This window comes from Schistocerca cancellata, chromosome 5 (assembly GCF_023864275.1).
Source record: "Schistocerca cancellata isolate TAMUIC-IGC-003103 chromosome 5, iqSchCanc2.1, whole genome shotgun sequence".
Taxonomy (NCBI): Eukaryota; Metazoa; Arthropoda; class Insecta; order Orthoptera; family Acrididae; genus Schistocerca; species Schistocerca cancellata.
In genome coordinates this window covers 316,909,778-316,937,604 of record NC_064630.1, presented here as the reverse complement: position 1 = coordinate 316,937,604, position 27,827 = coordinate 316,909,778, and the positions used below count along the sequence as shown (strand labels likewise).

Genomic DNA, 27,827 nt, shown 5'->3' with positions numbered 1-27,827 from the left:
GTAATTTGCAGGCACAAAACTCTCATTTTACAGGTTTGAAACAGATACCAATGTATGGAACTTGGGTTACTGTGTGTTGACATTTGTCGTCGGCCATTACAGGAAGCAGATGGCACTGCAGATGCCGTCTCACGAGCCATACACTGACAGCTACCACCATCTATAGGGAAATTCTGGTTTCATACTTCTACATCTGGTAAACGGAATACGTAATCGAATGTCAAGGGTCCATCAATAATTCCTTAACCGTAACTCATCTACAGAAGGGAGATTTGTCATGGAAGAACATGCTCAATATATCTGACTCAATGGATACTAAAACTGAGGCAGTGTTTGCAGTCTTAACGATTATCAGCATGGCTCAAATCAGGTTTAAAAGCAATAAATCATGATTAGTGCATTACTTATATGAACCAGATAAGGCTGACATAACAGTATACTTTACTAAATAACAGAATATTATGCTGGAGATACCAATGTTATTACAGAGAAAGCAACAAAACAAAACATTAGAATTTTTAAACAAAAAGCTTTAATTTTCTTTGACTGATTCTAAGTATTTTACGAAGATGGTCGCAATGTCAATTTCATGAAGAGTAAGAAAGATCTATCGAAGTCAGTTATTTCCTCAAAAGCAGCTCCTTTAGTTTTAAATGGGCACAACAAAAAGACTGTAGACGAGCCATCTTACTTTAATTTACATAGTAGCAAGGACAGCAACACACTGTTTAGTGCCTAGATATTGGTTGGAAAGAGAAGGTGCCTTAATATTGGGTGAGCACCTCATACATATTTTAACAATTTGCTGTCCTCCTGTGTGTGCAATGCTCTCTCCTCCCTGACACACAACCATGAGTTTCACTATTATTACAATCCCTTCGCAGTACTGTTTCAAAATCCTCTCACCTGCACTCTTCATTTGTCAATCATTGCACTCCTCGTGCTAAATAGCATTTCTGCAACTCTTCAAACTTCATGCAGTTTCTGTTGTGTTCTGTCTTACAAATAAGTAATAGTTTCATTTTTCTTTCCCCTCATACTCACTAGTCCAACTTGCATTCCTCATTGTTGTTGGAAATTGCCCTTGTGGCTGATAAGTCTCTTGCAAGTGGTGCAAAGTGACGTCTCATCCTACACGTTCCGTCAACTTCTTATTGTATTTAAATTGAAGGATTTTTTATTATAATTTCTTTTCATACCAGAGACATGACTGGTATAATGAAATATCGCTAAATAAGTATAACTTCTGAATAACAGTAAACTAAATTACAGGAATTTTAACACAAATAATTTGTCCATCGTGTTTCTGCTCATCAGACAATAAAATACTGCATGGATCACGTATTAATGTGCTCTTCCTTCTTTTCACACATGAATATTTTTTTGCAATATGAACATGCAAGTGAGAATAAAGGCACTTACAGATTTCCACAGAAGAAATGGAAGATTTTTTTATTTTAATCCCCAACATTACAAAATAATATTAAACTGTACAGAAAATAAATACAGGTACATACTTTCACATTACACATTTACAAAGAGGGCCATGAAAGCAGTACAGTATCTCTCTGAAGAAAGCAGACTAATCTGCTCTTCTGTGCCTGCACATAAAGGTAATTTGGTTTCCTTGTTATATCACAACACCCCTACCACTTCTTTTTAATACTGTAGTTTCGAAGACATTTGACAATACTTGTAAGAATAAGACTGTTAACAAAGGAAACATTAAAAATATAAAATGTCATGAAAAGGAATAGCACCACATTTTATGTCCTTTACAAGTCTCAGATCTTATTTGAATAACATCACAAACATACCAACAATGCTACTTTATAAGTTTGTAGTACAGCTGTTCATACCATCTCCCAACATAATCAATCTGCAATGTAACTGAATACAAAACATTAATTCAATCTGTAAAAATGTCATTTCAATTATAATCATTGCTTTGTGTCACTTTTTGATGGCTGCCTAGGATGTATTACAGGCACAGGAGGTACTACATTCATAGCAGCTTCTTTCAAGTTTCCACTGGGTTCCTTATTTTGTCCTGCATCACCAGCATTTTTATTAGCCTTATTATCTCCTGTTTCAATAATATTAGACCCTATTTCATTGTTTTGCTCCTTTTGTTGATCATCTTGTGGAGGATTCACATTAACATTTCCTGGTTGTTGCTGGTTTTCACCTTGTTGAACCTGCTGCACAGGGCTTCCCTGGGGACTCTGTTTAATGGCCTGACCTGGTGGCACCTGGCCAACATTTGCCTGACCTTGAGGGATCTGGTTGTACTGATATGATCCAGGTGGAATATGTCCTTGTGGTAAATGTCCTTGCATTACTTGACCTTGTGGGTTATTCCCTTGTGGCATAAAGGCCTGACCTTGTGGAAACTGTCCCTGTGGTTGTTGCCCTTGTGGGAACTGTCCCTGTACCTGATGGCCCTGTGGGAACTGTCCCTGTATCTGGTGGCCCTGTGGGAACTGTCCCTGTATCTGGTGGCCCTGTGGGAACTGTCCCTGTATCTGGTGGCCCTGTGGGAACTGTCCCTGTATCTGGTGGCCCTGAGGGAACTGTCCTTGTAGCTGGTGACCTGGCGGGGCTTGTCCTTGTGGCATATATCCTTGTGGTATGTAACCTTGTTGTTCTTGTCCATGAGGCTGGAACTGTTTAGCTGTATGCAACTGCTGCTGCTGCTGCTGTGGTTGTTGATGTTGTTGCTGCTGTGGTTGTTGATGTTGTTGTTGTTGTTGTTGCTGCTGTTGATATTGCTGCTGCTGTTGATATTGCTGCTGCTGCTGTGGTGATAGTGGAGGAGCAAACTAATAAACAGAGAGAGAGAAATTAAACTTGTGTGGACTATTACAGCATGAGAGTGCACAGAAATACACTATAATTCACTTTGTTGTAACTTAATTGTAAGATTTTGTACATAGGAAAATTTATCTTATTTTAGTAATTCTTAGAATGCAGTTAACCACTTCCATGACCTTTTTCACTTCAACAGTAATCAAGTCTCTTGAATGATATACATGAGAATACAGGGTTTCTTCATAAATTCCACATTTATCTTTAATAGAACCGCAGAAGCAAGTCAGTTTAACAGTAATAAGTACGAGTCCAGTGTATATGTAGTCCTCAAAATATCTTTCGCATATTAAAGATAGGAGTTGCACATTACTTAAATCAAAGGAAGGAAAGAAGGAAGGAAGGAAGGAAAGAAAGAGAATGAACTTAACTTTGTTGTCATACTTCATACAGTGATATGTACAATTTAGTACATAACATGTGACAATGAAACATGAGTGTTAAGCCATGACCTACAGCACCCAGATTCATATGTGTAAAGGTGAAACATTTCTAGATTAAATCATCAATGGAAAAGTATCACCCAACAAGTTTTTGAATGAAAAAGGTGAAAATAGGTTTGATTCTTACATGGAAGCTTCCTTATTACCATATTCAATAACGATGTGTTGCTGCACTTAAGAAGAGCCAATTTAAAAGAAGGGGCCTAAAATTCTTACTGACAGATTTATTGTGCAGTATGAGAACCCAACTCCTCAAATAACTGTCCCACACACATTGCTATGATGGATTCTGGATAGCGTACATACCTACTGAAATGAAAACCTTTGAGTGACACTTGATTAGTACTTTGATAAAACAATACTTGGGAGAGGTCAGTCTCATTCAAATTTACACCTTTCTGGTGCTGTCCGCACAGAAACACTTATGTTTTTATCCTAATGTTATTGTAATGTATTTTTGGTACTTGCTGCAAAAATTACTTACCATGTAACACTCACAAAGGTATTTTTACTAGTAAACTTCTGAGAGCATTATACAGTTTAACTATAGTGTTATTCAAGTAATCTGTTCTCACACAAGTCCCTGGACAATACACAAATTTCAGAAAGGTGTGAAGTTGTTATTTAGGTGTTTATTATGGGTTTCTACCAGAGCTGATTCCATACTGCACTCAATATTTTGATGACTAACCTAGTTATTTTCAGATATTGGGAGCAATGGTATGGTGTGCACTTACTGATGCTGAACCTCTATTCACAGAAAAATTCAACTTTTGGTACGTGCTGCGCTATTTGATGCACATTGGCTTTCTCCACAGTGTGCAGTTATTCCCTCAAATAATCATGTCCTTGGTGTTTTCCAGTTCTGACAGACGAGATGACTAGAGAGTGTGGCTGCCAACCATCCTGTATGGTAAGGGCTTTCTCGAATTTCAGTGTTAAACATTTTTTTTCACACATGGGCATTGTAGAGGACACTAAAATCCAATAGTTAATCTTTTTCCACTAATTTATCTTACTCATTTAAATCATTTGTTGAAATTACATCAATGTTAGTGCTGTATGTTGCCGCTCAATATACTGAAGTATGACCTTCTATTACAACATGTTTGTTGGAATCATGATTTGGTGCACCACATTATTTATTTGTCCTTGGGCAATGCATCTAAGTTTGAATTTGCCTTATTTAAACTGCAGCCTATGTTGATTGTCATACTAACTTAAATAATAAAATCTATGTATTACCACAGTCTAACAAACAGTTGTGACATTCACTGCTGTGAAAGTTTTTACTGTCTGACAGTTGGAAGGATATTAGCACCGCTAGTGGCAGCAAGAAAGCGATCCTTAAGATTAATGTTTGTAATTACATTTCTACTTATTTAAAGAAATAGTTGTTATATTTTTGTGTTGCAAGCATCAGTAAATTCACAAGATATGCATCTCAGTGATTCAGTGAGATAAGCTGCAATTTACTCACGAAGAATCACTTTCAATTATGTGTGTAATAGCAGCTCACGCCACTGAAAGCAATGGAATATAAACACCGTATTTCATGCACAAGAAGCATATATTTCTGCTGCAGTCTGTTCTTATTGCAATGGTCTCTTTTCATGACATGTAAAAATTTTGTATGTAGTCTAATAATTTGCATTTTATTACACTTCACTTGACTTTCAAGCACATGAATATCGATATAAATGCAATTACTTTTGCTTCAAAAATGAATATAGTGAAGATTCATGCTATTTCTGGCTCAGTGGTAGCAAAAATTGCAGAATGGGTTTCTTCTGTGTAGGGTAACAGTTTTATTGCTTTTTGTCATTTGATTATCATGACTGTGAAGTTTTCTCTTCAGCTACAGTTTTGGTGATTTATTTGGATTGTTAAATAAAGTAGGTATTGCATTCCATACAAGTTTCCGACATTCCACACTCAGTGATTTGGCTGGAAGTGTAGTGAATGAAACTTCATGTTGTTGGATAGATATAAAATATTTTTCTGCAACGATCAGGTCTTCTGCTGTGTTTAAGTAATTTTTGGTTCTTAAAGGAAAGCAATGTTCTTCAGTAAATATCTGTATGTTACAAGGAAATCATAAATAAACTGTCCTGTAATTTACTGTTTCAAGCCTACCAGGATCCTTTGGAAACTAAAGAAAGACAAACAATGTATCATTTTTTAGTTACTGCCGGTTTTTATTGTACCAGATTTGCTTCCTTTGGTAAGAACTACCTTACAAATAAATACTAATAAAACTATTTGTACTCATCTGATACCATATTCAGAATTATAGCTTACTGTCCACTTACGAGTCTGCCATTGCACCATATAACAAAAATGAACATGAGTTTTGTAACTGAACACATAAGAATGTGGTATTACTGAACAATACCCTGACATTTGGAAATTGTGGCATCAATGAACAATGTTTTACTTAAGCCAATACTAACTGCCCTTTCCATAATTGTTGATATTCCAATCTAGAATTTCCATTGTTTAGCATTAAAGCAAAAATATCTAATTCACCTCCCAAATGTTTTGAACAGCTTTGTGTTTTTTTTAGAAATACGAGAAATGACTACAGTATATTACACTAAACTCATTAATGTAAGTTTTCTCTTTACAACTTTATGCATGTCCTCTCAATAAAATAACAGTTGTTCAGGATAAAATTTGTAGTTGTCATTGGGCCCCTTATTGGGGTGCTGTAGAAGTATGAAACTTTATTGGAGGGATACTAATCAACTGAATGCCATATTCCAAGCCTTACTTTAAAACCTCTAACTGTGTTTACAAAGTTTTCCAACATTCTTACTTCAATGAGCTCTAAATACACTGACCCAGAGTCTCCACTACAATATTGCCTCAAACACATTTAATCCTATCAACAAAGATAAAATGCCTCCTATGTAATGTTAAAGATGAACTATGTTTTCAGAAACAGGGTCCATATAGCAGTCTGTTCCAATATGGCATGTTGCATGCTGCTGATACCGATAAGGAACATTAGTTACAAGACCCTACACACAGCCCAGCATATCAGCCCTATGCACTGCCTGGAGCATGATAATATAATGCAGTATAATGGTGCAACTGTCCAATTTCTAGGACTTACCAGGGTGTCCCATTTATCTTGACCACCCTAAATAAATAACTGTTTGTCCAGATTCAAATTACAATTTAGCTGTCAGGAGGATGCCAATCAGCATGATTGCCTTCGTTGTAGCTTTTTTTCTTTTTTACAAAGACATGAACAGCGGTGTGACTTTTTAAAATGGCAACCTGTATTTTGTATTAGGTAATTCATTTCCTCTCCTAAAGACCTATTCAAAAATGTATCACAGTGTACCATTCACTGAAACACAATGTTATTAATTACATAACACAACACTGTTGCTGACGTTCCCAGCGCTTAGTGCAGGTACTCGGGGTAACGGAAAACATCCACGTGCTGACGCTGACAGAGGACAAATGTAAAAGTAAGTAGAGTGCACACCCGTCACTCCGTTAACCATCGTCAGCTGAAGAATTGTGTGTGTAGAATGTACACCAACGAAGAGAAAGTAGAAATGCTACTCATCTATGGGGAATGTAAGTTAGCAGAACAGTAATTACACTATTGTTTTCTTATGTACGGGTACATTTAGTACAGTAGTTTAGTCCTTTTAAATACTGTTGTGTAGAGTAGGCATAGAGTAAAGGCTGTCCTTCCTACAAACTGCATCAACATAACATTTCTTTTATTGTTATTGCTGAAGGTAGGAAAAATGCTACGCATGCAGTGGAACTGCACAGAGAGCGATATCTTGACAAGAACCCACCTTCCTGACGGTTGTTTTTCTCATCTCGTTGTGACGCTTCAGCAAACGGGAAGTTTCAACCCACGACAACGCAATCGTCGTAGCACTTGCATAGACCAAACTGCTGAAGTTACTGTTCTCACTTCCATTGCTACGAATCCACATGTGAGCACACGACAACTTGAACACGAGATTGGCATTCCTATAACCAGTGTACATCGTATTCTTACAAGTCATTAGTTCCATCCTTACGATGTACCCCTATATCAAGAGTTGCACGTCTTCTCCAATGTTCTATTTACCGATGAATGTTCCTTCTCAAACAAATGGTAGGTAAATACAAGGAACATACATTACTGGTCCAGCAACAACCCACAGGGTTCAGACAGGTGGAACATCAGCGTCCATGGAGAGTTAACGTCTGATGTGGTCTGCTTGGTACTACAATTATTGGCCCTTATTTCATCATCAACGTTAGTCTAAACGGCACAGCGTATGCCAACTTCCTCAGACGGATTCTTGCTCCTCTTCTGCATGAAGTGCCGCAAAGAACCAGAATGCTTATGTGGCATCAACATGATGGATGTCCAGCACATAATGCCTTGTGTGCACGTTGTGTTCTAAACCGAAGGTATCCTGCCAGATGGATTGGTTGAGGAGGAGCAGTTACTTGGCCTGCTAGGTCTCCTGATTTAAATCCTCTGGACTTTTTTCTTTAGGGGTGCATTAAAGACGTTGTCTATCACAATATTCCAACAACTGACGACATGCAGGAACGTATCGAGCTTGCTTGTAATTCTCTTCAGCAGGCAACATTGGAAGCTGTAAATCATTCTTTCATTCAATGAGTGCACCAGTGTATCGGTGTCCAGGGTAACCACTTTGAGCACCTTTGAATGTTCTACTCCTGGGCAATGGTACATGAGAGTCAAAGTAATTTTGTGTTATGTTTTTATTGGGTTTTTATTTGTTTTCTGTCAACTCCAGCAAGAGGACGAGTTTGTGATCCCGGGCTCAAAGTCAATGTTGTGTTATGTAATTAATAACGTTGTGTTTCAGTGAATGGTACACTATGATACATTTTTGAATGGGTATTTAGGAGAGGAAATGAATTACCAAATAAAAAATACAGGGTGCCATTTGAAAAGGTCATACCGCTGTTCGTATCTGTGTAAAAAACAAAACTAAAATGAAGGCAATCATGCTGACTGATGTCCCCCTGACGGCTAAAGAACATTTGCTTGAAACATTTTGTATATTATATCTGGACAAACAGTTATTTAGGGTGATCAAGATAAATGGGACACCCTGTATAAGAGTCAAACAAAATAAGGATGTCATGAGACCTTACAACAGGGACACGTATTTCAATTTAAGAAGAAGGCTTGATGTCCAATACACACTTTGTTAAGATTTCACCAGTCATCTTCCACTATCAAAAACTGAAAATTTTGGGGAAATGTGCATTTCACACAACATTGACATGGGCTGGGGAAACTAAATACATGTCAAAGATTGCAGCAGTGAGAGTTGAATAAGTACAGGTGACACACTAACAATACCTCACAGTCCGTTCAGGTTCAGTCAGCAAGCACATGACTCTGCTCGGAGTGTCTGAAGTATATGATCAGGTCAGGTCATCAAAATATTGTGTGCAAACTAAAATTGTCAACCCAATTAGAAACAGACAACATACTGTCAATCATTCACATCAAAAGAATTTCATAAATCATAATTACTAAGTTCTGATGCACACACAGATTCAAAAACCAGCAGAAACAACAACAGTACCATCATGATAATGAAACCTTGGTTTTACATGGTAAATTCTGATCTTGCACCTGTGAATAAGCTATTGTAATGTGAAGAACACAGAATTATAACATATCAATAAAGTTAACCAATAAGATTGCAGTTCCTCTTTTCTGTTAACTGCCAATCACAAAGTAGACTTGACATTTGAAACAACTTAATTTAGGGAAGATCTAAAGATTATTAAAATATTAAAACAGGAATTAAACTTCATTCCTACCACAGTCAATAAAGTTACTTGGATAACTGTTCTACTCAGCAGGTATTTCTAGACTAACTACAGTTACATACTTGCTGTGGGTGGTGAACTGGCTGTTGATGACCAGGTGGTGGAGGCATGCCATTTGGGTAAGGTGGAATCTAAACATGCAAACGTATTGTGCAGTTAACAAAGAAAAACAGCTGATGATACAAACGACTACACTACTACACTACAAGGGTGTTAACAGCAAAATGCTACACAAGTAACTTAAATTACATATGAAAGGAAATGTAATCTTACCAGTCCTTGAGCAACCATTTTCTGGATGGCTTCCAGTCTTTGTCTTTCAAACTCATGATACTCTTCTTGGGTGAAAACTTGCTGTTCATCCAGACTTTCCCAGCCTTGATCCTTTTCAAAATCTGGCTTCATAGTTTGTGCAAGAAATTCAGAGTAGCTGAAATAATTATAACACAAAATATTAAGCCAATAAAACTAAAGCTATGCTATCTGTGCACTTTTTATTTCTCTCTCAACTTCCTAGTATTAAATCTTGTCATCAGGAAAATATTTCATCAACAACAACCATGCTTTCAGTTAAACAATGTTTTAGTGCAGCACAAACCACACTACCATAATATACCTCTCTCTCATTAATTTTGTATTTTTGAAATAATATATATATATCTAAAAACAAAGATGATGTGACTTACCAAACAAAAGCGCTGGCAGGCCGATAGACACACAAACAAACACAAACATACACACAAAATCTAGCTTTCGCAACCAACGGTTGCCTCGTCAGGAAAGAGGGAAGGAGAAGGAAAGACAAAAGGATATGGGTTTTAAGGGAGAGGGTAAGGAGTCATTCCAATCCCGGGAGCGGAAAGACTTACCTTAGGGGGAAAAAAGGACAGGTATACACTCGCACACACACACATATCCATCCATACATACAAGACACAAGCAGACATTTGTAAAGGCAAAGAGTTTGAGCAGAGATGTCAGTCGGGACGGAAGTATAGAGGCAAAGATGATGTTGAAAGACAGGTGAGGTATGAGCGGCGGCAGATTGAAATTAGGAATTAGCGGAGATTGAGGCCTGGCGGATAGCGAGAAGAGAGGATATGCTGAAGGGCAAGTTCCCATCTCCGGAGTTCTGACAGGTTGGTGTTAGTGGGAAGTATCCAGATAACCCGGACGGTGTAACACTGTGCCAAGATGTGCTGGCGGTGCACCAAGGCATGTTTAGCCACAGGGTGATCCTCATTACCAACAAACACTGTCTGCCTGTGTCCATTCATGCGAATGGACAGTTTGTTGCTGGTCATTCCCACATAGAACGCTTCACAGTGTAGGCAGGTCAGTTGGTAAATCACGTGGGTGCTTTCACACGTGGCTCTGCCTTTGATCGTGTACACCTTCCGGGTTACAGGACTGGAATAGGTGGTGGTGGGAGGGTGCATGGGACAGGTTTTACACCGGGGACGGTTACAGGGGTAGGAGCCAGAGGGTAGGGAAGGTGGTTTGGGGATTTCATAGGGATGAACTAAGAGGTTACGAAGGTTGGGTGGACGGCGGAAAGACACTCTTGGTGGAGTGGGGAGGATTTCATGAAGGATGGATCTCATTTCAGGGCAGGATTTGAGGAAGTCGTATCCCTGCTGGAGAGCCACATTCAGAATCTGATCCAGTCCTGGAAAGTATCCTGTCACAAGTGGGGCACTTTTGGGGTTCTTCTGTGGAGGGTTCCGGGTTTGAGGAGATGAGGAAGTGGCTCTGGTTATTTGCTTCTGTACAAGGTCGGGAGGGTAGTTACGGGATGCAAAAGCTGTTTTCAGGTTGTTGGTGTAATGGTTCAAGGATTCCGGACTGGAGCAGATTCGTTTGCCACGAAGACCTAGGCTGTAGGGAAGGGACCGTTTGATGATATCAAAGACACCAACCACTTTCTCGAACGCCTGGAATCCCTACCCAGTCTGTTACCCCCGGAAACCATCCTTGTAACCATTGATGCCACTTCCTTATACACAAATATTCCGCATGTCCAGTGCCTCGCTGCGATGGAGCACTTCCTTTCACGCCGATCACCTGCCGCCCTACCTAAAACCTCTTTCCTCATTACCTTAGCCAGCTTCATCCTGACCCACAACTTCTTCACTTTTGAAGGCCAGACATACCAACAATTAAAGGGAACAGCCATGGGTACCAGGATGGCCCCCTCGTACGCCAACCTATTCATGGGTCGCTTAGAGGAAGCCTTCTTGGTTACCCAGGCCTGCCAACCCAAAGTTTGGTACAGATTTATTGATGACATTTTCATGATCTGGTCTCACAGTGAAGAAGAACTCCAGAATTTCCTCTCCAACCTCAACTCCTTTGGTTCCATCGGATTCACCTGGTCCTACTCTAAATCCCATGCCACTTTCCTTGACGTTGACCTCCACCTGTCCAATGGCCAGCTTCACACGTCCGTCCACATCAAACCCACCAACAAGCAACAGTACCTCCATTATGACAGCTGCCACCCATTCCACATCAAACGGTCCCTTCCCTACAGCCTAGGTCTTCGTGGCAAACGAATCTGCTCCAGTCCGGAATCCTTGAACCATTACACCAACAACCTGAAAACAGCTTTTGCATCCCGTAACTACCCTCCCGACCTTGTACAGAAGCAAATAACCAGAGCCACTTCCTCATCTCCTCAAACCCAGAACCCTCCACAGAAGAACCCCAAAAGTGCCCCACTTGTGACAGGATACTTTCCGGGACTGGATCAGATTCTGAATGTGGCTCTCCAGCAGGGATACGACTTCCTCAAATCCTGCCCTGAAATGAGATCCATCCTTCATGAAATCCTCCCCACTCCACCAAGAGTGTCTTTCCGCCGTCCACCCAACCTTCGTAACCTCTTAGTTCATCCCTATGAAATCCCCAAACCACCTTCCCTACCCTCTGGCTCCTACCCCTGTAACCGTCCCCGGTGTAAAACCTGTCCCATGCACCCTCCCACCACCACCTATTCCAGTCCTGTAACCCGGAAGGTGTACACGATCAAAGGCAGAGCCACGTGTGAAAGCACCCACGTGATTTACCAACTGACCTGCCTACACTGTGAAGCGTTCTATGTGGGAATGACCAGCAACAAACTGTCCATTCGCATGAATGGACACAGGCAGACAGTGTTTGTTGGTAATGAGGATCACCCTGTGGCTAAACATGCCTTGGTGCACCGCCAGCACATCTTGGCACAGTGTTACACCGTCCGGGTTATCTGGATACTTCCCACTAACACCAACCTGTCAGAACTCCGGAGATGGGAACTTGCCCTTCAGCATATCCTCTCTTCTCGCTATCCGCCAGGCCTCAATCTCCGCTAATTCCTAATTTCAATCTGCCGCCGCTCATACCTCACCTGTCTTTCAACATCATCTTTGCCTATATACTTCCGTCCCGACTGACATCTCTGCTCAAACTCTTTGCCTTTACAAATGTCTGCTTGTGTCTTGTATGTATGGATGGATATGTGTGTGTGTGCGAGTGTATACCTGTCCTTTTTTCCCCCTAAGGTAAGTCTTTCCGCTCCCGGGATTGGAATGACTCCTTACCCTCTCCCTTAAAACCCATATCCTTTTGTCTTTCCTTCTCCTTCCCTCTTTCCTGACGAGGCAACCGTTGGTTGCGAAAGCTAGATTTTGTGTGTATGTTTGTGTTTGTTTGTGTGTCTATCGACCTGCCAGCGCTTTTGTTTGGTAAGTCTCATCATCTTTCTTTTTAAATATATAATATTACAGTTTACTTTACCAACATCTCATTATGAAAATGTGCTTGAATGTCAAATCCTCCATACAAATGAGGTGTGATCAAAAAGTAATGGAAATTTTTGTTTTCTTAAAGAATCTTTGTTTATTCATGAACATCAACTTCGTCCCCTTCAAATAAGCCTTCTCAGGTATAATACACTTGTGCCAGGGCTTTTTCCAATCTTTGAAGCACTTCTGGAATTCACTTTTTGTTTATGTTGTTCAGCTTCTTCGGCAATTCTGTTCTTATCTCATCAGCGGTGGCAAAACGACATCCTTTCTAGGTTGTCTTCAACCTCAGGAACAGAAAGAAGTTGCTGGGGCCCCATGTCCTGCAAATATGGTGGCTGAGGCAACATAACTTTTTTTTCCAAACAATCACAAACAAACCTTGAGTTGTGGGTGGGAGCATTATCATGATGCAATTTCTACAAGTGGTTCTGCCACAGTTCTAGTTGTTTTCTTTGGACTGCTTCATACATTGGTTCTGCCACAGTTCTAGTTGTTTTCTTTGGACTGCTTCATACAATCAGTGCTTAATTCCAGCTAGTATTCCTTACTGATCATACGATCGTAAGGCTCTATCCCACCATAATCAAAGAAAACAGTGAGAAGAATGCTCATGTGACCAAACCTGTCAATTTTTTTTTGTCTTGGCTCTTCTGGCAGTTTCCACTGGTACAATTGGGCCTTGGTTTCGATATCACACACGTTCACCTGTTATAACCATCTTTAGAAGTTCTGGATCATTGTCAACTTCATTCAATCATTTCTTATCGATGGCTACACAATGTAGTTTTTGGTCAAAATTCAACAAATTCAGAACAAACTCTGCTGCTGCATGTTTCATGCCCAAAACATAAAAAACTGCTTGGCATGAGCCAAAGGATAAGCCAATATCATCAGCAACCTCTCAGACAGCAATTTTCCAGAACCACTTTCTTTACTTCTTCCACACTGCTGTCAGTAATTGATGTGTTACGGCAACCAGAGTGGCAGTTGTCTTCGACACCTTTTCGGACCTCTCTGAAATGTTTATACCATTCAAATTCTTGTCTCGTTCATAGTAGATTCACTGAAAGCCACAGTCAACATTTAAAATACAGTGCTGCATTTTATTCCATTTTTCAAACAAAATTTAATGCAAATTCTTTGACTGATCTTTTTTGAAAGTAAAAATTCCTGAGCACTTGAAACCACACGTAACCTTTTCGACTGTCAACAATAAACTAAATATTCAAAACAGCTGAAAAGGCAAATACATCACGAACATCTGTACAAAATAAATATTTAAAAAAATGAAAATCTGATGTACAAACACCCAAATTTTAAAAAATACACTACTTTTTGATTGCATCTCTTACACATAAGATGATAATACGAACATAGCATTGTGTAGCCCTGACCACCCCTTTCCCCCAATGCTGCATCTGTGTAAATTTAAGTTTTATTTAATAAATAATCAAGTACTTATTCCACAACAGATTTTCACTCTGCATCAGTACGTGCAATGATTTCGAAAATTCTTAGCAGATTAAAACTGTGTGCCAAACGGACTCGAACCTAGGCCCTTTGTCTTTTGAAGACAAGTGCTGTACTGACTAAGCTATCCAAGCATGATTCTCAACACACCCTTGCAGCTTTTTCGAACCAGTACCTCCTCTCCTATCTTCCAAACTTCACAGAAGTTCTTCTGCGTGCTTTGCATTCTTGGAAGAAAGGATATTTCCACGAAAGACAAAGGTCCCCGATTTGAGTCATGGTCCAGGATAGTTTTAGTCTTATAGAAAGTTTCAAATGATTACTCATTTGGTTAGTAATAAATAGGCAAAAAGTGTAAATTCCAAGACCAATACTGAGAAGTGAGCATCAAGACATCCAATATTCTCAAGACTACGTTTGTTTAACTATTTATTGACATATCTTTTATTTAAAGAGGAGAACATAAGTGTTTGAAATATGTACTACTGTTGTTTAATAATGAACCAGTAGACTTGGAATGGCTTGTGAGGTCAGAAAACGATCAGCAGAGAAATGAACTCCCTTCCATGTTAACTGTAGGCTTAAATTTTTTTGGCAATTTTGTAGGAGCATGGTGTTGTACAAGATTGGCAGAGGGCATATGTTGACACCCTCACAGTCTACTGCTGTTAGTCACTCTCACAATCAAGAGCTACATCAGTTTGCGTAAGATTCAAGTGATTGTTTTTTGGGCTGAGAATTGGAAATGCCACTTTCAAACTTTCATATGTTTTATGAGAAAGCTCTGAACAATAGTTTGGGACTTAGAATAGTCTGCATTTCTTTCAGTGACAAAATTTGGCCCTCAACAAATATTTAAACATTTTTACTAGTGCTGGACTCTGAGCAGCAGATGCGACTTAGAATTATTTGTGCTCTTTTGGTGACAGGCTCTACAGAGTGTTGAAGACTACCATTTTGCATGTGGATTGTACAATAGTGCTATAAGGCATTAAACTGCCTATCTGAGCATGATCTGTCAGACCTTACTGAAGCTGTGGCACTTCAGTATGTTGCATTTGCACACCAGTTAAACAAACAGATGTATACCGGATTCTAGTAGCACCTGTTCTCACATACAGAATCTTTAACTGAGCTTGTTGTATTTCATATGTTTGAGACTCCACTTACTTCCACTATTTGTTTCAGTGAAGGGCGAATTATTCACAAGTTTGACTGCTGTGAATCGAAAGTGTAGTAACACTGTTCACGTTTACGTAGCACTTCACTTAGCCTAGACCGGGACTGAGTCCTAGGCAGGCCCGATGTTAGCTGACTGGGCACGGCCCATGCTGCCTGAGTTGTTGTTGTTGTTGTTGTTGTTACGCCGGCAGAGGTCGCGTCCGAATTCTCGCGTGCCCTCTGGTGGATGGGACTCTACTTGCGGCAACTACCGTCCGTGACGCGCCGTGCCGATGTGCGCCTCCCGCGATCTGTCTGGTGGCTACTGCGCTCCTCCTCCTTCGGGGGGTGAAGCCACTGTGATCCACTGCGTCGGAAGGTGGAGCGTTGGGCAGGAACAAAGACCTCCACATCCATTGGAAGGCCGGAGTCGAGGGGATCTGCCAACCCTCGAGCCGGAACCTTCGAATACGGCTGGAAGTGACCCACACGAAGAGGCCCCCGTCGTCCCACCACTGGAGCCCGGGACAGAACCGGCGACAAACCGTCGAACTCCGGATCCTGTTCCACCTCGGGAGGGGCAAGACCCCGTGGCGGGGACGATGGGGAAGGGACGACCAAGGTGAACCAGCCTCCTGAGAAACCGGGCCTGCGAGGGGGGGCCGGCTCTCGCTGGGGCATCTCGAACGATGGCGATGCTGGTGCTGGAGCTACTGGAGGCTGCCAAGGCTGAGAACCATCACAGTGCGGCTGAGTCACATCGGGGAGAGGTGGTAACGTCCCCTGAGAAACCAACACGGGTGCCGGCAACGGGGAACCCGGTGTCCGAGAGGTCGGAGGGTGGGTGCCCAGAAGTGGACGCAGCTGATTTTTGTGACGACGTACCACCCGGTCCCCCGCCTGCAAGGTATAGAGCCGGCGGCCATTTCGGCGCAGGACAACCACCGGTATCCAACGTGGATTGCGACCAAACCCACGGGCCCAGACCGACATACCCAGTGGAAAGCCAGGTACTCCGTGTTGCGAAGACTGGCGAGGACCAGGCCGGAGGAGGTGCAGCAGAGTCCTAGGTTGGCGCCCATGGAGGAGCTCTGCGGGGCTGCATTCTCCCATTGGTGTGGTCCGGTATGCCATTAGGAAAAACGTCAATGCTTCCTCCGCAGGAAATTCGTGCACATACTTTTTCATCTGCGTCTTAAATGTGCGCACCATGCGCTCGGCTTCCCCATTCGATTGTGGATGGAAGGGGGGAGAGCAAACGTGCCGAATACCGAAGCGCCTACAAAAATCCTGGAAGGTCTGCGAAATAAACTGCGGTCCATTGTCCGAGACCAGGGTGATTGGCAGACCTTCCACAGAAAAGATTTTGGTTAGTGCCTGGATTGCAACTTCTGAAGTGGTTGAGGAGCAGCGAACGACATATGGGAATCGGGAATAAGCGTCAATGACAATGAGCCAAAAGCCATTGAGAAACGGGCCCGCAAAATCAATGTGAACACGTTCCCATGCTTGGGTTGCCTGCGGCCATGAAGAGAACGCTGCCCTGGGAGATGCCTGTTGGCTCGCACACTGGGAACAGGCGGCCACCAAGTGCTCAATTTCTCTGTCAATACCGGGCCAGTACACATGTCTGCGAGCCAAGGTTTTAGTACGGGAAACACCCCAGTGCCCCGCATGTAATAACATGAGGACCTCCCTTCGTAAACTTGCAGGAACAACCACGCGAGGAGCTGTATCATCGGTAGCCAGAAGGAGAACTCCTTCCAAGACCGAGAGGCAGTCTCTTAGAATAAAATAATTACGAAGAGGGTCCGAAGCCCGGCCTGGAGGGCGGGATGACCACCCCTGCTGAATGAGGCGAACTACTTGCCGGAGAACCAGGTCAGCTGCCGTTTCCCTGGCGACTCGAGAACTAGTGATCGGGAAGCCATCAACCACTTGGATGGACGCCACATCCAAATGAAAACACATAATCTCCTCTCGATCGAACGTAGGATGCGGGCCCACTGGAAGATGGGAAAGAGTGTCGGCATTGGCATGCTGTCTGGTAGGGCGAAAATGAATGTCATAATGGTACTTAGAGAGGAACAAGGCCCAGCGCTGTAGTCTGTGGGCCGCCCTATCCGGAATATGAGAGGCGGGGCCAAATAACGATATTAATGGCTTATGGTCAGTGATTAACTGAAATGTCATGCCATACAAGAAAGGGTGAAACTTGGTAACAGCGTAGACAATGGCCAAAGCCTCTTTTTCCACCTGGGAGTAATGGGCTTGCGTAGGACTAAGAGTTTTAGACGGAAACGCCAGTGGTTGCTCGAAACCGTCTGCGTTGTGATGGGCCAGGACCGCCCCCACCCCATACTGAGAAGCATCTGTAGCCAGGACCAACGGCTTATGGGGGTCAAAAGTAGCCAAACAAGGCGCTGACGTGAGGAGGCCCTTCAACGAGGTGAACGCTCGCTCGCATGCAGGCGACCAATCAAAAGGAACATCCTTGCGCAGAAGGCAGTACAGGGGGCGGGCTACGGTGGAAGCCCTGGGAATGAACCGGTGGTAATAGGCTATCTTGCCTAAAAAAGCTTGTAACTCTCTCAGTGAAGCGGGCCGAGGAAGGTCGACGATACCTTGGACCAAACTTCCTAGTGGCTGGATGCTGTGCCGAGAGATGGTGTAGCCCACATACTCAATGGACTGTTGGAAGAAGTTTGACTTATGCAGGTTGCATCACAAGCCCACAGACCTGAATTTGAGAAAGAGGGTGTGAAGGTTGTGCAAGTGTTCCTTCGTGCTGCGGCCTGTGACAATTATGTCATCCAGGTAATTAACACAATGAGGGATTGTCGATGTGACGTGCTCAAGATAACGCTGGAATATCGCCGGGGCACTGGATATTCCGAAGGCCAACCGCTGGTATTGGTAAAGGCCAAATGGGGTGTTGATGACCGCCAGCCATTTGGAGTCCTCATCAAGTGGTATCTGATGATAAGCCTCCGAAAGATCTATTTTCGAAAAATATTGGCCTCCCGCCACGGCAGAGAACAATTGGGAATTAATGGTGGCCTTGAAATCGCCACAAAGACGTAATTTTCCCGAGGGCTTCCTTACAATAACGAGGGGCGAAGCCCACTCACCAGAAGAAATGGGAAGAACGACCGCTAGGGCTGTCAGCCGGTCTAGCTCTTCCTTCACCTGAGGGCAGAGAGCCAAGGGGACCTGCCTCATGCGTAGAAAACGCGGGCAAGCCGACGCCTTCAACGTTAAGTGAGCTTCAAAATCTGAAACATACCCCAGGCCCTCCTCGAAGATATCTGGAAAGTCTGAGATCAAAGATTCCAATGAGTGATAGGGAACGTCTACGGAGACCAACTGTATGGTGTCAGCGATAGAAATACCAAAAGCTTGAAAGGCATCCAGGCCAAAAAGGTTAGCGGAGCTCGCATCACTGACAACAATAAAAGTAATAGGCCGAGTGACTGATTTGTAAGTCACGTCGGTAGTGAACTGACCCAGTAGGGGAATGAACTGTTTATCATAACCGCGTAGACGCCGGTAAACTGGCGCCAACAGGGGCGATCCAAGGTCGGAATAAGTTTGTGCATTCAACAACGAAACTGCCGCACCCATATCTACTTGCAGTTGTAACCGGCGCGACCGAACTGACACCTCGATAAAGAGTTTGCGTGCCGATGCGTCGGGAGCCTGTCCCAATGAAACTTCCTGAATGTCAACGTCCATGTCCTCTGTACCTTCTTCCTTCGATTCTTTGGAGGCTGAGCGGCAAACTTTAGCAATGTCACCTTTTTTATTACATTTGCGACAAACGGCCCAACGCTGGGGGCACTCTGACTGATCGTGATGTATATAGCACGACGCACAGGACGGCAACAGGGGCCGGCAGCCGGAATTCTGTTTACGTGCTGTGCGGGAGTGGCCGTAACGGCCGGATTGTACCACTCGCACGTCGTCCGCCCCGGACACAGTGGAAGCGGACGCGCTGCCTTGAACCGCCGCACCACACTTCCAGCTGTTGACCTGCGGCGTGAGAGACTCCTACGATTGAGCAATGGACAGGACTTCCTCAAGGGAAAGGTCGTCTAACTGCAGGGCCCGTTGCCGGACCTCCCTATCAGGGGCAGAACGAACAATGACGTCGCGTACCATAACGTGGGCATATGACTCTCGCGACTGCTCTGTCACAAAATGATACTTGCGACTAAGACCGTGCAGGGTAGCGGCCCACGCCCGGTAAGACTGATGGGGCTGTTTCTTGCATTGATAGAACTCGACCCTAGCCGCCACAACATGCGTGCGGCGGCGATAATATGAAGACAGCAATATGAAGACACAATGCGTCAAAAGACAAGGACGAGGGTTCCTGCAACGGCACTAGCTGCCGCAAAACTTGATACAGCGAGGGAGATATCCAAGACAAGAAGAGAGCACTACATACCTCCGCATCGGCAACATGAAACGCCTGGAAATGATGCCGAAGGCGATGTTCATATGCGTCCCAATCCTCCGCCGTCTCGTCATATGGGGGAAAGGGAGGAGGGAACGGCGCTGGAGCAGGCTGCGTGGAGAGCAACGCCGGAAGCACTTGTTTCATGGTGGCCATGAGCTCCGTCTGCTGCTCAACCAAAACCTGCACTAAATCCTCCGTGCCGTGGAGAAGCTGCGAAACCGGAACAACAATGCAACACGTGAAAGAACGACCCTACTCGTTGCCAATTGTGTAGTAACACTGTTCACGTTTACGTAGCACTTCACTTAGCCTAGACCGGGACTGAGTCCTAGGCAGGCCCGATGTTAACTGACTGGGCACAGCCCATGCTGCGTGATTTGTTGTTGTTACGCCGGCAGAGGTCGCGTCCGTATTCTCGCGTGCCCTCTGGTGGACGGGACTCTACTTGCGGCAACTACTGTCCGTGACGCGCCGTGCCGATGTGCGCCTCCCGCGATCTGTCTGGTGGCTACCGCAGAAAGTAACTATTTGATTCAATTTATCCATATGTTTTTGGTATGGTGTTAGATTAAAGTCATTTGATTACTATTTTAACATGCAAACTTGCTTGACTTCAAGACTGTTTCAAATGCATGATTACTTATGAACCCTGTTGCACTCTCAGCTAGGACTAGGCAAGCACATGAGCTGTAAATTAGTGTAGTCCACCTCAATAGATGTGCTGGTTGCTCTCTTTAGTAAAATGTTTCCATGTGGCAAAAGTAAATAGGTAGTATTAATGGCCAAGTTGTTTTCCATTTTATGCTCAATATTTTTGCCAACCAACCCAGCTTTCATCTTCAAGTCCTGCACGCTGTGTGTACATAAGAATGTACACTCACTGTGTGGACTCCAACCAACTGATTGGGAGTATGCACACACTAAGAAAGAATAAATAAGCAAATAAATAAAAAAAATATAAACAGAAGATGCACCACAAAGGAATTACCCAAATGGGACAGAAATTAGTAGATGTGATGTACATGTACGGACATGTATAACTTCAGAAAAATTGGATGATTTATTAAAGAGAAAGAGGTTCACAAATTGAGCAAATCAATAACTTGTTGGTACACCTATGGCCCTTATGCAAGCAGTTACCCAGCTTGGCATTGGCAGAGCTGTTAGATGTTGTGCAGAGAGATATCGTGCCAAATTCTGACCAGTTGACATATTAGATCATCAAACTCCCAGGCTGGTTGAACGGCTCTGCCAATAATTCTGCAAACATTCTCAAGTGGTGAGAAGTCTGGCAATCTTGGTAGCCTAGACAGGGTCTGGTAAGCATGAAGATAGAGTAGTAACTCTTGCTGTGAGCAGATGGGCATTATCTTGATGAAATGTAAGCCCAGGATTTCTTGAAATGAAGAACAACAAAACAGGACACAGAATATCGTCAATGTACTGCTGTGTAGTGATTAGACAATTGACAGTTTTTAACAACTGATTGGCCAGTCGACTGTTTTTAAGTTCAGTTGGTTTTTTTCAGTCAAATGAAACAACTGAATGAAACTAATCTTTGTGGCAATGTCAGTTATATGAATGTTTTTACTCACTCACCATGTTTGAGTGATTTTACTTACATCTTTTTCTGTCTTTCTAGATGTACATGAACCATGACTACGGTTGACAACTTTTTTAGAGCCAAATAAAGTATCTTATTTCAAGGAGATGTGAATGACAAGTACATTTCTAAGAATATATTCAAAATGTATGTATTTACTTACTGAAATGAGAATTTTTGGCTTGTGGCATTAAATATCAATTTTTGTTGGTTTTAAGAGTTTAATATATGGTGCTGCACTGTAAATTTGTTATATACGAGGGTGAGTCAAATGAAAACCTTAAATTTGTAATAACAAATCGAAATTTCGCGCTGTTATCCTGTAAGTTGGTAAGCATGCTACAAACAGCGTGCAGAATGGCCCATAGGTGGCAGCATAGTGCAGATGCACACATACCGTCACAGTATGAGTATAAAGATGGCCACCCCACTTGCAACTTGCACCAGGGAAGAACAGCGTTCTGTTATTCGGTTTTTGCATAGTGAAGGAGTGAAACCTATTGAAATTCACCGACGAATTAAGATTCAGTACGGTGATGCATGTTTGTCGCAGCAGCAAGTCTATGAATGGAGTAGGAAGTTTGCAAATTGTGTGACTTTAGTGGAAGATGCTCCTCGTCCAGGTCAGGCACCATGAGTTGTGACTCCACAGAACATTGCAGCAGTTGAAGACATAGTGAAGGAAAACTGCTGAGTGACACTGAATGACACTACAGCATGTTTACAGATTAGTCACGGGTCAGCACACCACATTGTGCATGATATACTCCAGTTTCACAAAGTGTCTGCAAGATGGGTGCCACGACGGATGACTCCTAAAAGGAGAGAACGATGTGTTGATGCTTGTGAAGAACTTCTTTGGTGCTTTGAATGAGAAGGTGATGGCTTCCTTGCAAGAATCATTACTGGGGACAAAACCTGGGTTCACTTCCACCAAACGGAAACGAAGAGAACGAGCAAGGAATGGCGCCATTCCTCATCACCAAAACCAAAGAAGTTTCGAGCAGAACCATCAGCAGGGAAGGTTATGCTGACTCTCTTTTGGGATGAAAAAGGCATCATTTTTGGAGCATTACATGCCTAGAGGGACCACTGCCACCAGTGCATCATACACAGATCTCCTAAAAAATCATCTGCAGCCTGCAATCAAATCAAAGCGATGTGGATTACTGTCAGCAGGTGTCCTTTTGCAACAACATGACAATGCAAAGCCCACACTGTTCGTACAACAGTTGCAACAATCACAGACCTGCATTTTGATTATCTTCCTCATCCACCTTACTCACCAGACCTTGCCCCAAGTGATTTCCATATGTTTGGACCACTCAAAGATGCAACTGGAGGAAAGAAGTTCCGTTCTGATGAAGAGGTACGCCACGCAGTGCCCGAGTGGTTTCGCAGACTTCCAAAAGAATTTTTTTCTACAAGAATTTATGCACTTTGTAAGCACTGGAGGACTTGCATTGAGCGTGGGGGAGATTATGTTGAAAAGTGATACAGCTTTGTACCACTTCTGCACAATAAATAATATTTAAAGAAATATTTAAGGTTTTCATTTGACTTACCCTCGTATAAATGAACAATCACTTTTTAACATGGTTTTATCGGTTTCTTGTCTTTATAGGTACAAATTTTGCAATTGATTTTAAACTAGCTTCCTGATAAGCTGGAGACTTGAAACTTGCAACATAGCTCTGAATTGGATGACACTATAATATTAACTCGCTTTCGAGTCCAATGTTTGGCAAAGGTTACTTTGTTTTTCAGTCTGTCTGTCTGTCTGTCTGTCAGTCAGGTACAAATTTTGCAACTGACTTTAAACTAACTTCCCAATAAGTTGTAGACTTAGCTCAGAACTGAATGACAATTGCCTCGCCTTCTCTACTGGTTTGTGGTGGAGAGCAGGTACTTTGTGTACTACTGCCCTGTGTTTTCGTTCCAGTCGTGAATGTTTCTCTATTAAAAATGACTGCTGCTAAGCTTCCCTATGAGCTTGATTCTCTCTCATTTTTACATTCACGGTCTTTTCATGAGATATCCCTATGAGGAAGCAATATATTGGTCGGCTCAGTTGAAGGGAAACTTAAATAAACCTGAAGTTTACCACATGTAACTGTAAAAATCTCACAAAATGTTGAAAAATTTCACACACACAAGACTAAAGAGCAGAAAATAACTATTTAAACAGAGATACTGTTTAATATAAAACTGTTTTAAAATGAACTAATAAATATGAAAAAATCTCTCCTAGTCCCATACAGGTTCCTAATGTCATAGAGATAGTTCAGAAAATGTGTGCTAGTGAATTTTTAACAGCTATGACATCTGTAAAGCTGGAAATGCTGGGAGGCATGTATGTAGCTGGTCATGTAATTTCCTGCACAAAATATTTACCTTCCACACAAATACAACAGAGTCCCAGTAATCCAAACCCTGGTAATCCGAATGTGAAAAATGTTACTCTAAGTATGGAAAAGTGCACAGTAAACTGCTATACATACACACTATTTTAATTTATACAGTACCGTAAACATGCATTAGAAAAATTGGCAAGAAAACATTAGGTTTAAACAATGCATAACAATGAAAGAAAAGCTGTCAAACTTACTAAATACAGCTGACATTTTATCCCAACTTTTTAGATGACAAAACCTCTGTAATTGTTTTTTGGTGTAATGAAGACAGTCTGCTATAATATGATGCATACTCGAGCAATTGTCTCATAAACATCAAATCAGCAGGTGCAGCAGTGGGCTGTTGCTCCAAAGAACATAGCGGGAGGTCAAGGGTTTCTGCTGTCTCATTGTGTGCCACCAGCTCTCCTTTGTCACTTTTAGGCGCATTGTCACTACCGTCACAGCAGTCCTCTTGTTCATGGTCTTGAATCACAGAAGCAGATATACGTCCCCTTCACTAGCTTCTTCACATCAAGGGATTGTCTGTATCATTTGTAGTAGATTTTCCTCTTCATTTTCAACTAGGTTGTTCTGAAATTCAAGAGATGTCCACAGTTTTCTCTACGACTTTCTCAGAGTATTTTCTGAAATATTCTGCCATGCCTCAGCGGCGCTATAAACAACATCCTTCACATTGGTCTTTTTTATTTTGTCCACTAAAGGAATGCAATAATCTTGAATCAGCATTCTTAAAAATTGTTTCTTGTAAATCAGTTTTAATGTTTGCAGTACGCCCTGGGCCATCGGTTGTAGAAGTGGTGTAACATTCGGCAGCAAAAAGTTCACCACAATTTCTCCGTCACATAATTCCTCAGTGCTGGGGTGAGATGGCGTGTTATCAGTGAAAAGGATTGCACAGGCAGACAAATGATTTTCATTAGAAAACCATTGAACAGAGGGAACCTGGCCGTGAAACCATTCTTTTAACAGCTTACCATCCATCCAAGCTTTTTCCTGGTTGCGATAATACACGTGCAGGAACTTTACGTTGCAGTTTTTAAAATCTTTGGGCCTAGCAGATTTGCCGATCAGCATTAAAGGCAGCTTGTGATTACCAGCAGCTTTGCTGCACGCTAATTTTAAAACCAGGAGCATGGTCTTTGCTTTTGATGCCAGGCTTTTTGTTGGCAATGTCCTAAAATTATGGCCAATCTTGTTGGTGTTATAAATTTGTTGGGGAGAATACTTTCCCTCTCTTATAGTTTTTTCAAACTCACCCAAGTATTCCTTCACTGCATCACGGTCAGAAGAAAGCTTCTCTCCAGTAATAGTTAGCTGACAGAGTCCATGACGTTTTTTGAGTCTGTCCAACCAATCCGTACTCTCGCCACTAAAAGACTCATCACCATCCATTGACTCGTTCAGGTAAACAGCCTTCTCCTGAACCAGTGCTCCACTCAAAGGAGTGTAAACCCAAGAAAAAGAGCTTCTTCCACTTTATCATACCGGGACTGTTTCAAGTCTGGGAAAAACACTCGAAATTCGGCAAAGACATTGCACAGGAATGTTCAAGCTTCACTCAGTTCTTATTCCAATCACAAATGGTTGCTTTACCAACACCCAGTTCCGTTGACAGTTTAAATACTGTCTCACTGTTGTTTATCCGCTTCAGAGCATTTAGTTTTTCTTTGAGAGTTAACATATCTTTCCATTTACTCATGACGAAAATGCGTACACCACTACACCTGAATGAATACAGTACAACTGTTACGTGTGCCAGTGATCAATAACTAACATAACCAAGCATGTGCCAATTGGCAGTGCACTGAACTCAGACACTACAAAGATCTCAACAATGCAAAACAACAAGGGCAGGGAGCGAGAGTGAGCCATTGTTCCCACACTTGTTCCCATTTGTTACCATGGTGTACCTACTTATCTGCTTGGTATACTTCATTCTAGAAACTTGTCACCATAATTCCGGCTAATCTGAACAAATTCCTAATCTGAACAAGGTCCGATCCCAATTAATTCGGATTAATGGGACTCTACTGTAAATGGTTGAATATGCAAATTATTTTTTTATTTGTGGACATCATCACACATTGCCTATAAAACAGAATGCAAACTATTGCTAAAACGAGGCAAGATTCCTTTCTTCTTCATGTCATTAAGGGAACCATTGTGTTCATCTCTGCATCTCCCAATAAGAGTTGCAATACATCCAGATTTCCCTGTATTGATCCTAATTTTGAGGGCATCCAGAGGTGTGCTGGAGTGATTTTTATACAACTATTTGGTGTAAACCTGGAACTTTTTCCGTATAAGTGGACATTTGATTCATTAGAAACAGACTGTAATAAATCTTAGTTAAAATTCAATAAAGGAGGACTGAACCATAGACAGTTTCTTCATTTTAGTCTATTTAAAAAAAGTGGCAGTTATCGTGCTTAGACGATCTCCTGTACACAAACAGTATGTTCCAAAATGATCTTTACAACTTTGATCATGTATATTTTAGAAATGGGAATAGGTAGAAACATGCAGTTTATGGCACAATGTTAACATACACATCTACAGCTGTTTTTTGTCTCTTATTTTCGCATGTTAGTTATTGGCACTTTCCTACCTATCCCTATTTCTGAAATACAGGATTATGCAAAAAAAGGGAACATTTTACCAATCTAATAAAACTAGAAGTGATGAAGGAAAGGAATTGCATTCATAGTAATCGAAACCCTAAAACCTTGCCATTTATGAAACATTAATGGCATTTATCATTTTTTAAAAATTACGTCCTTTAGATGGCGTCGTCCTGAGTAGATACATTCGTAAAATCTGCTGTTGAGATTCCTTATTGACCACTGCAACATCTCAGCTGGGATACTGTGAATTGCATCCCGAATTGTCTGTTTTAACTCATGCAGGGTTCTTGGTTGATTCGTGTAGATTTTGCTCTTGTAGCCCGACAACAAAAATCACAAACAGATAAATCTGGTGATCTAGGGGGCCAGGGAATGTTACCGAGTCGTGAGATCAATCACACTGTTGCCAAACAATTCTTGCATGTATGCCATTGATTGCCATGCAGTGTGTGATGTCGCTCTGTCCTGTTGAAATCAGGCTTCTTGAATGTTTGGAAAGTTTTTCAATGCAGGTGTAACGGATGTACATAACATCTCAACATAATGCTCGGCATTCACTGTTATTTTGTTTCCCCGTTCATTTGCAAAAAAATACAATCCGATAACCTCATGTGATGAAACACCACTCCATACTGTCACTTTACTAGTGTGTAAAGGGTCCTAATGAACATAATTAGGGTGTGTGTTTGCCCAGTAATGGTAGTTCTGTTTATTCACATAACCTGCGAGATGAAAATGTGCCTCATCTGACATCCATAACTTGTTTACAAATTCGTCGTCATTAAAACAATTGTAACCGGTAATTGCACCATCTGCAGTTTGTATGGCTGGAATTTTAAATCAAAATGAAGAATTCTGCAGTCTCTTCAACATTATTAATTCAACATTTTATCGGGTGATTCAACAAAATGGCATCATGACGTCCTAAAAATGTCAAAATTCCCTCTGCACTGCTACCAAACTATCAGTGTTTTATAAAACATTTTTATGGCTAACGCACAGTGTTGTCCATTCCACTGATCCATGATTACTGAAATAGCGGACTGTTGACTCGCTAACCATTATGAACCCGCAGTGCTGCCACCTGCCCACTGCTGCCACTACTCATTTCTAACATTTCCGTTATTCTATGTCACCCTGTACATGT

The 27,827-nt window shown here is 42.0% G+C and overlaps 1 protein-coding gene across 9 annotated transcripts in view; it reads right to left on the bottom strand.

Moving 5' to 3' along the window:
* Positions 1-1,425: 1,425 nt before the first annotated feature.
* Positions 1,426-27,827, bottom strand: part of LOC126188003 (nucleobindin-2) — a 99,680-nt gene continuing 73,278 nt past the window's right edge. For 2 of the 9 annotated variants that reach the window (XM_049929411.1, XM_049929416.1), the window contains exons 8-11: positions 9,429-9,585; positions 9,218-9,286; positions 2,568-2,822; positions 1,426-2,522 (exon numbers count right to left, since the gene is read on the bottom strand). In XM_049929411.1, the coding sequence (XP_049785368.1) occupies positions 1,941-2,522; positions 2,568-2,822; positions 9,218-9,286; positions 9,429-9,585 (1,063 nt within the window). In that variant the 3' untranslated portion in view covers positions 1,426-1,940. The remainder of the gene's footprint in view (positions 2,523-2,567; positions 2,823-9,217; positions 9,287-9,428; positions 9,586-27,827) is intronic. The other 7 variants (XM_049929414.1, XM_049929417.1, XM_049929419.1 and 4 more) reach the window with 7 other exon arrangements.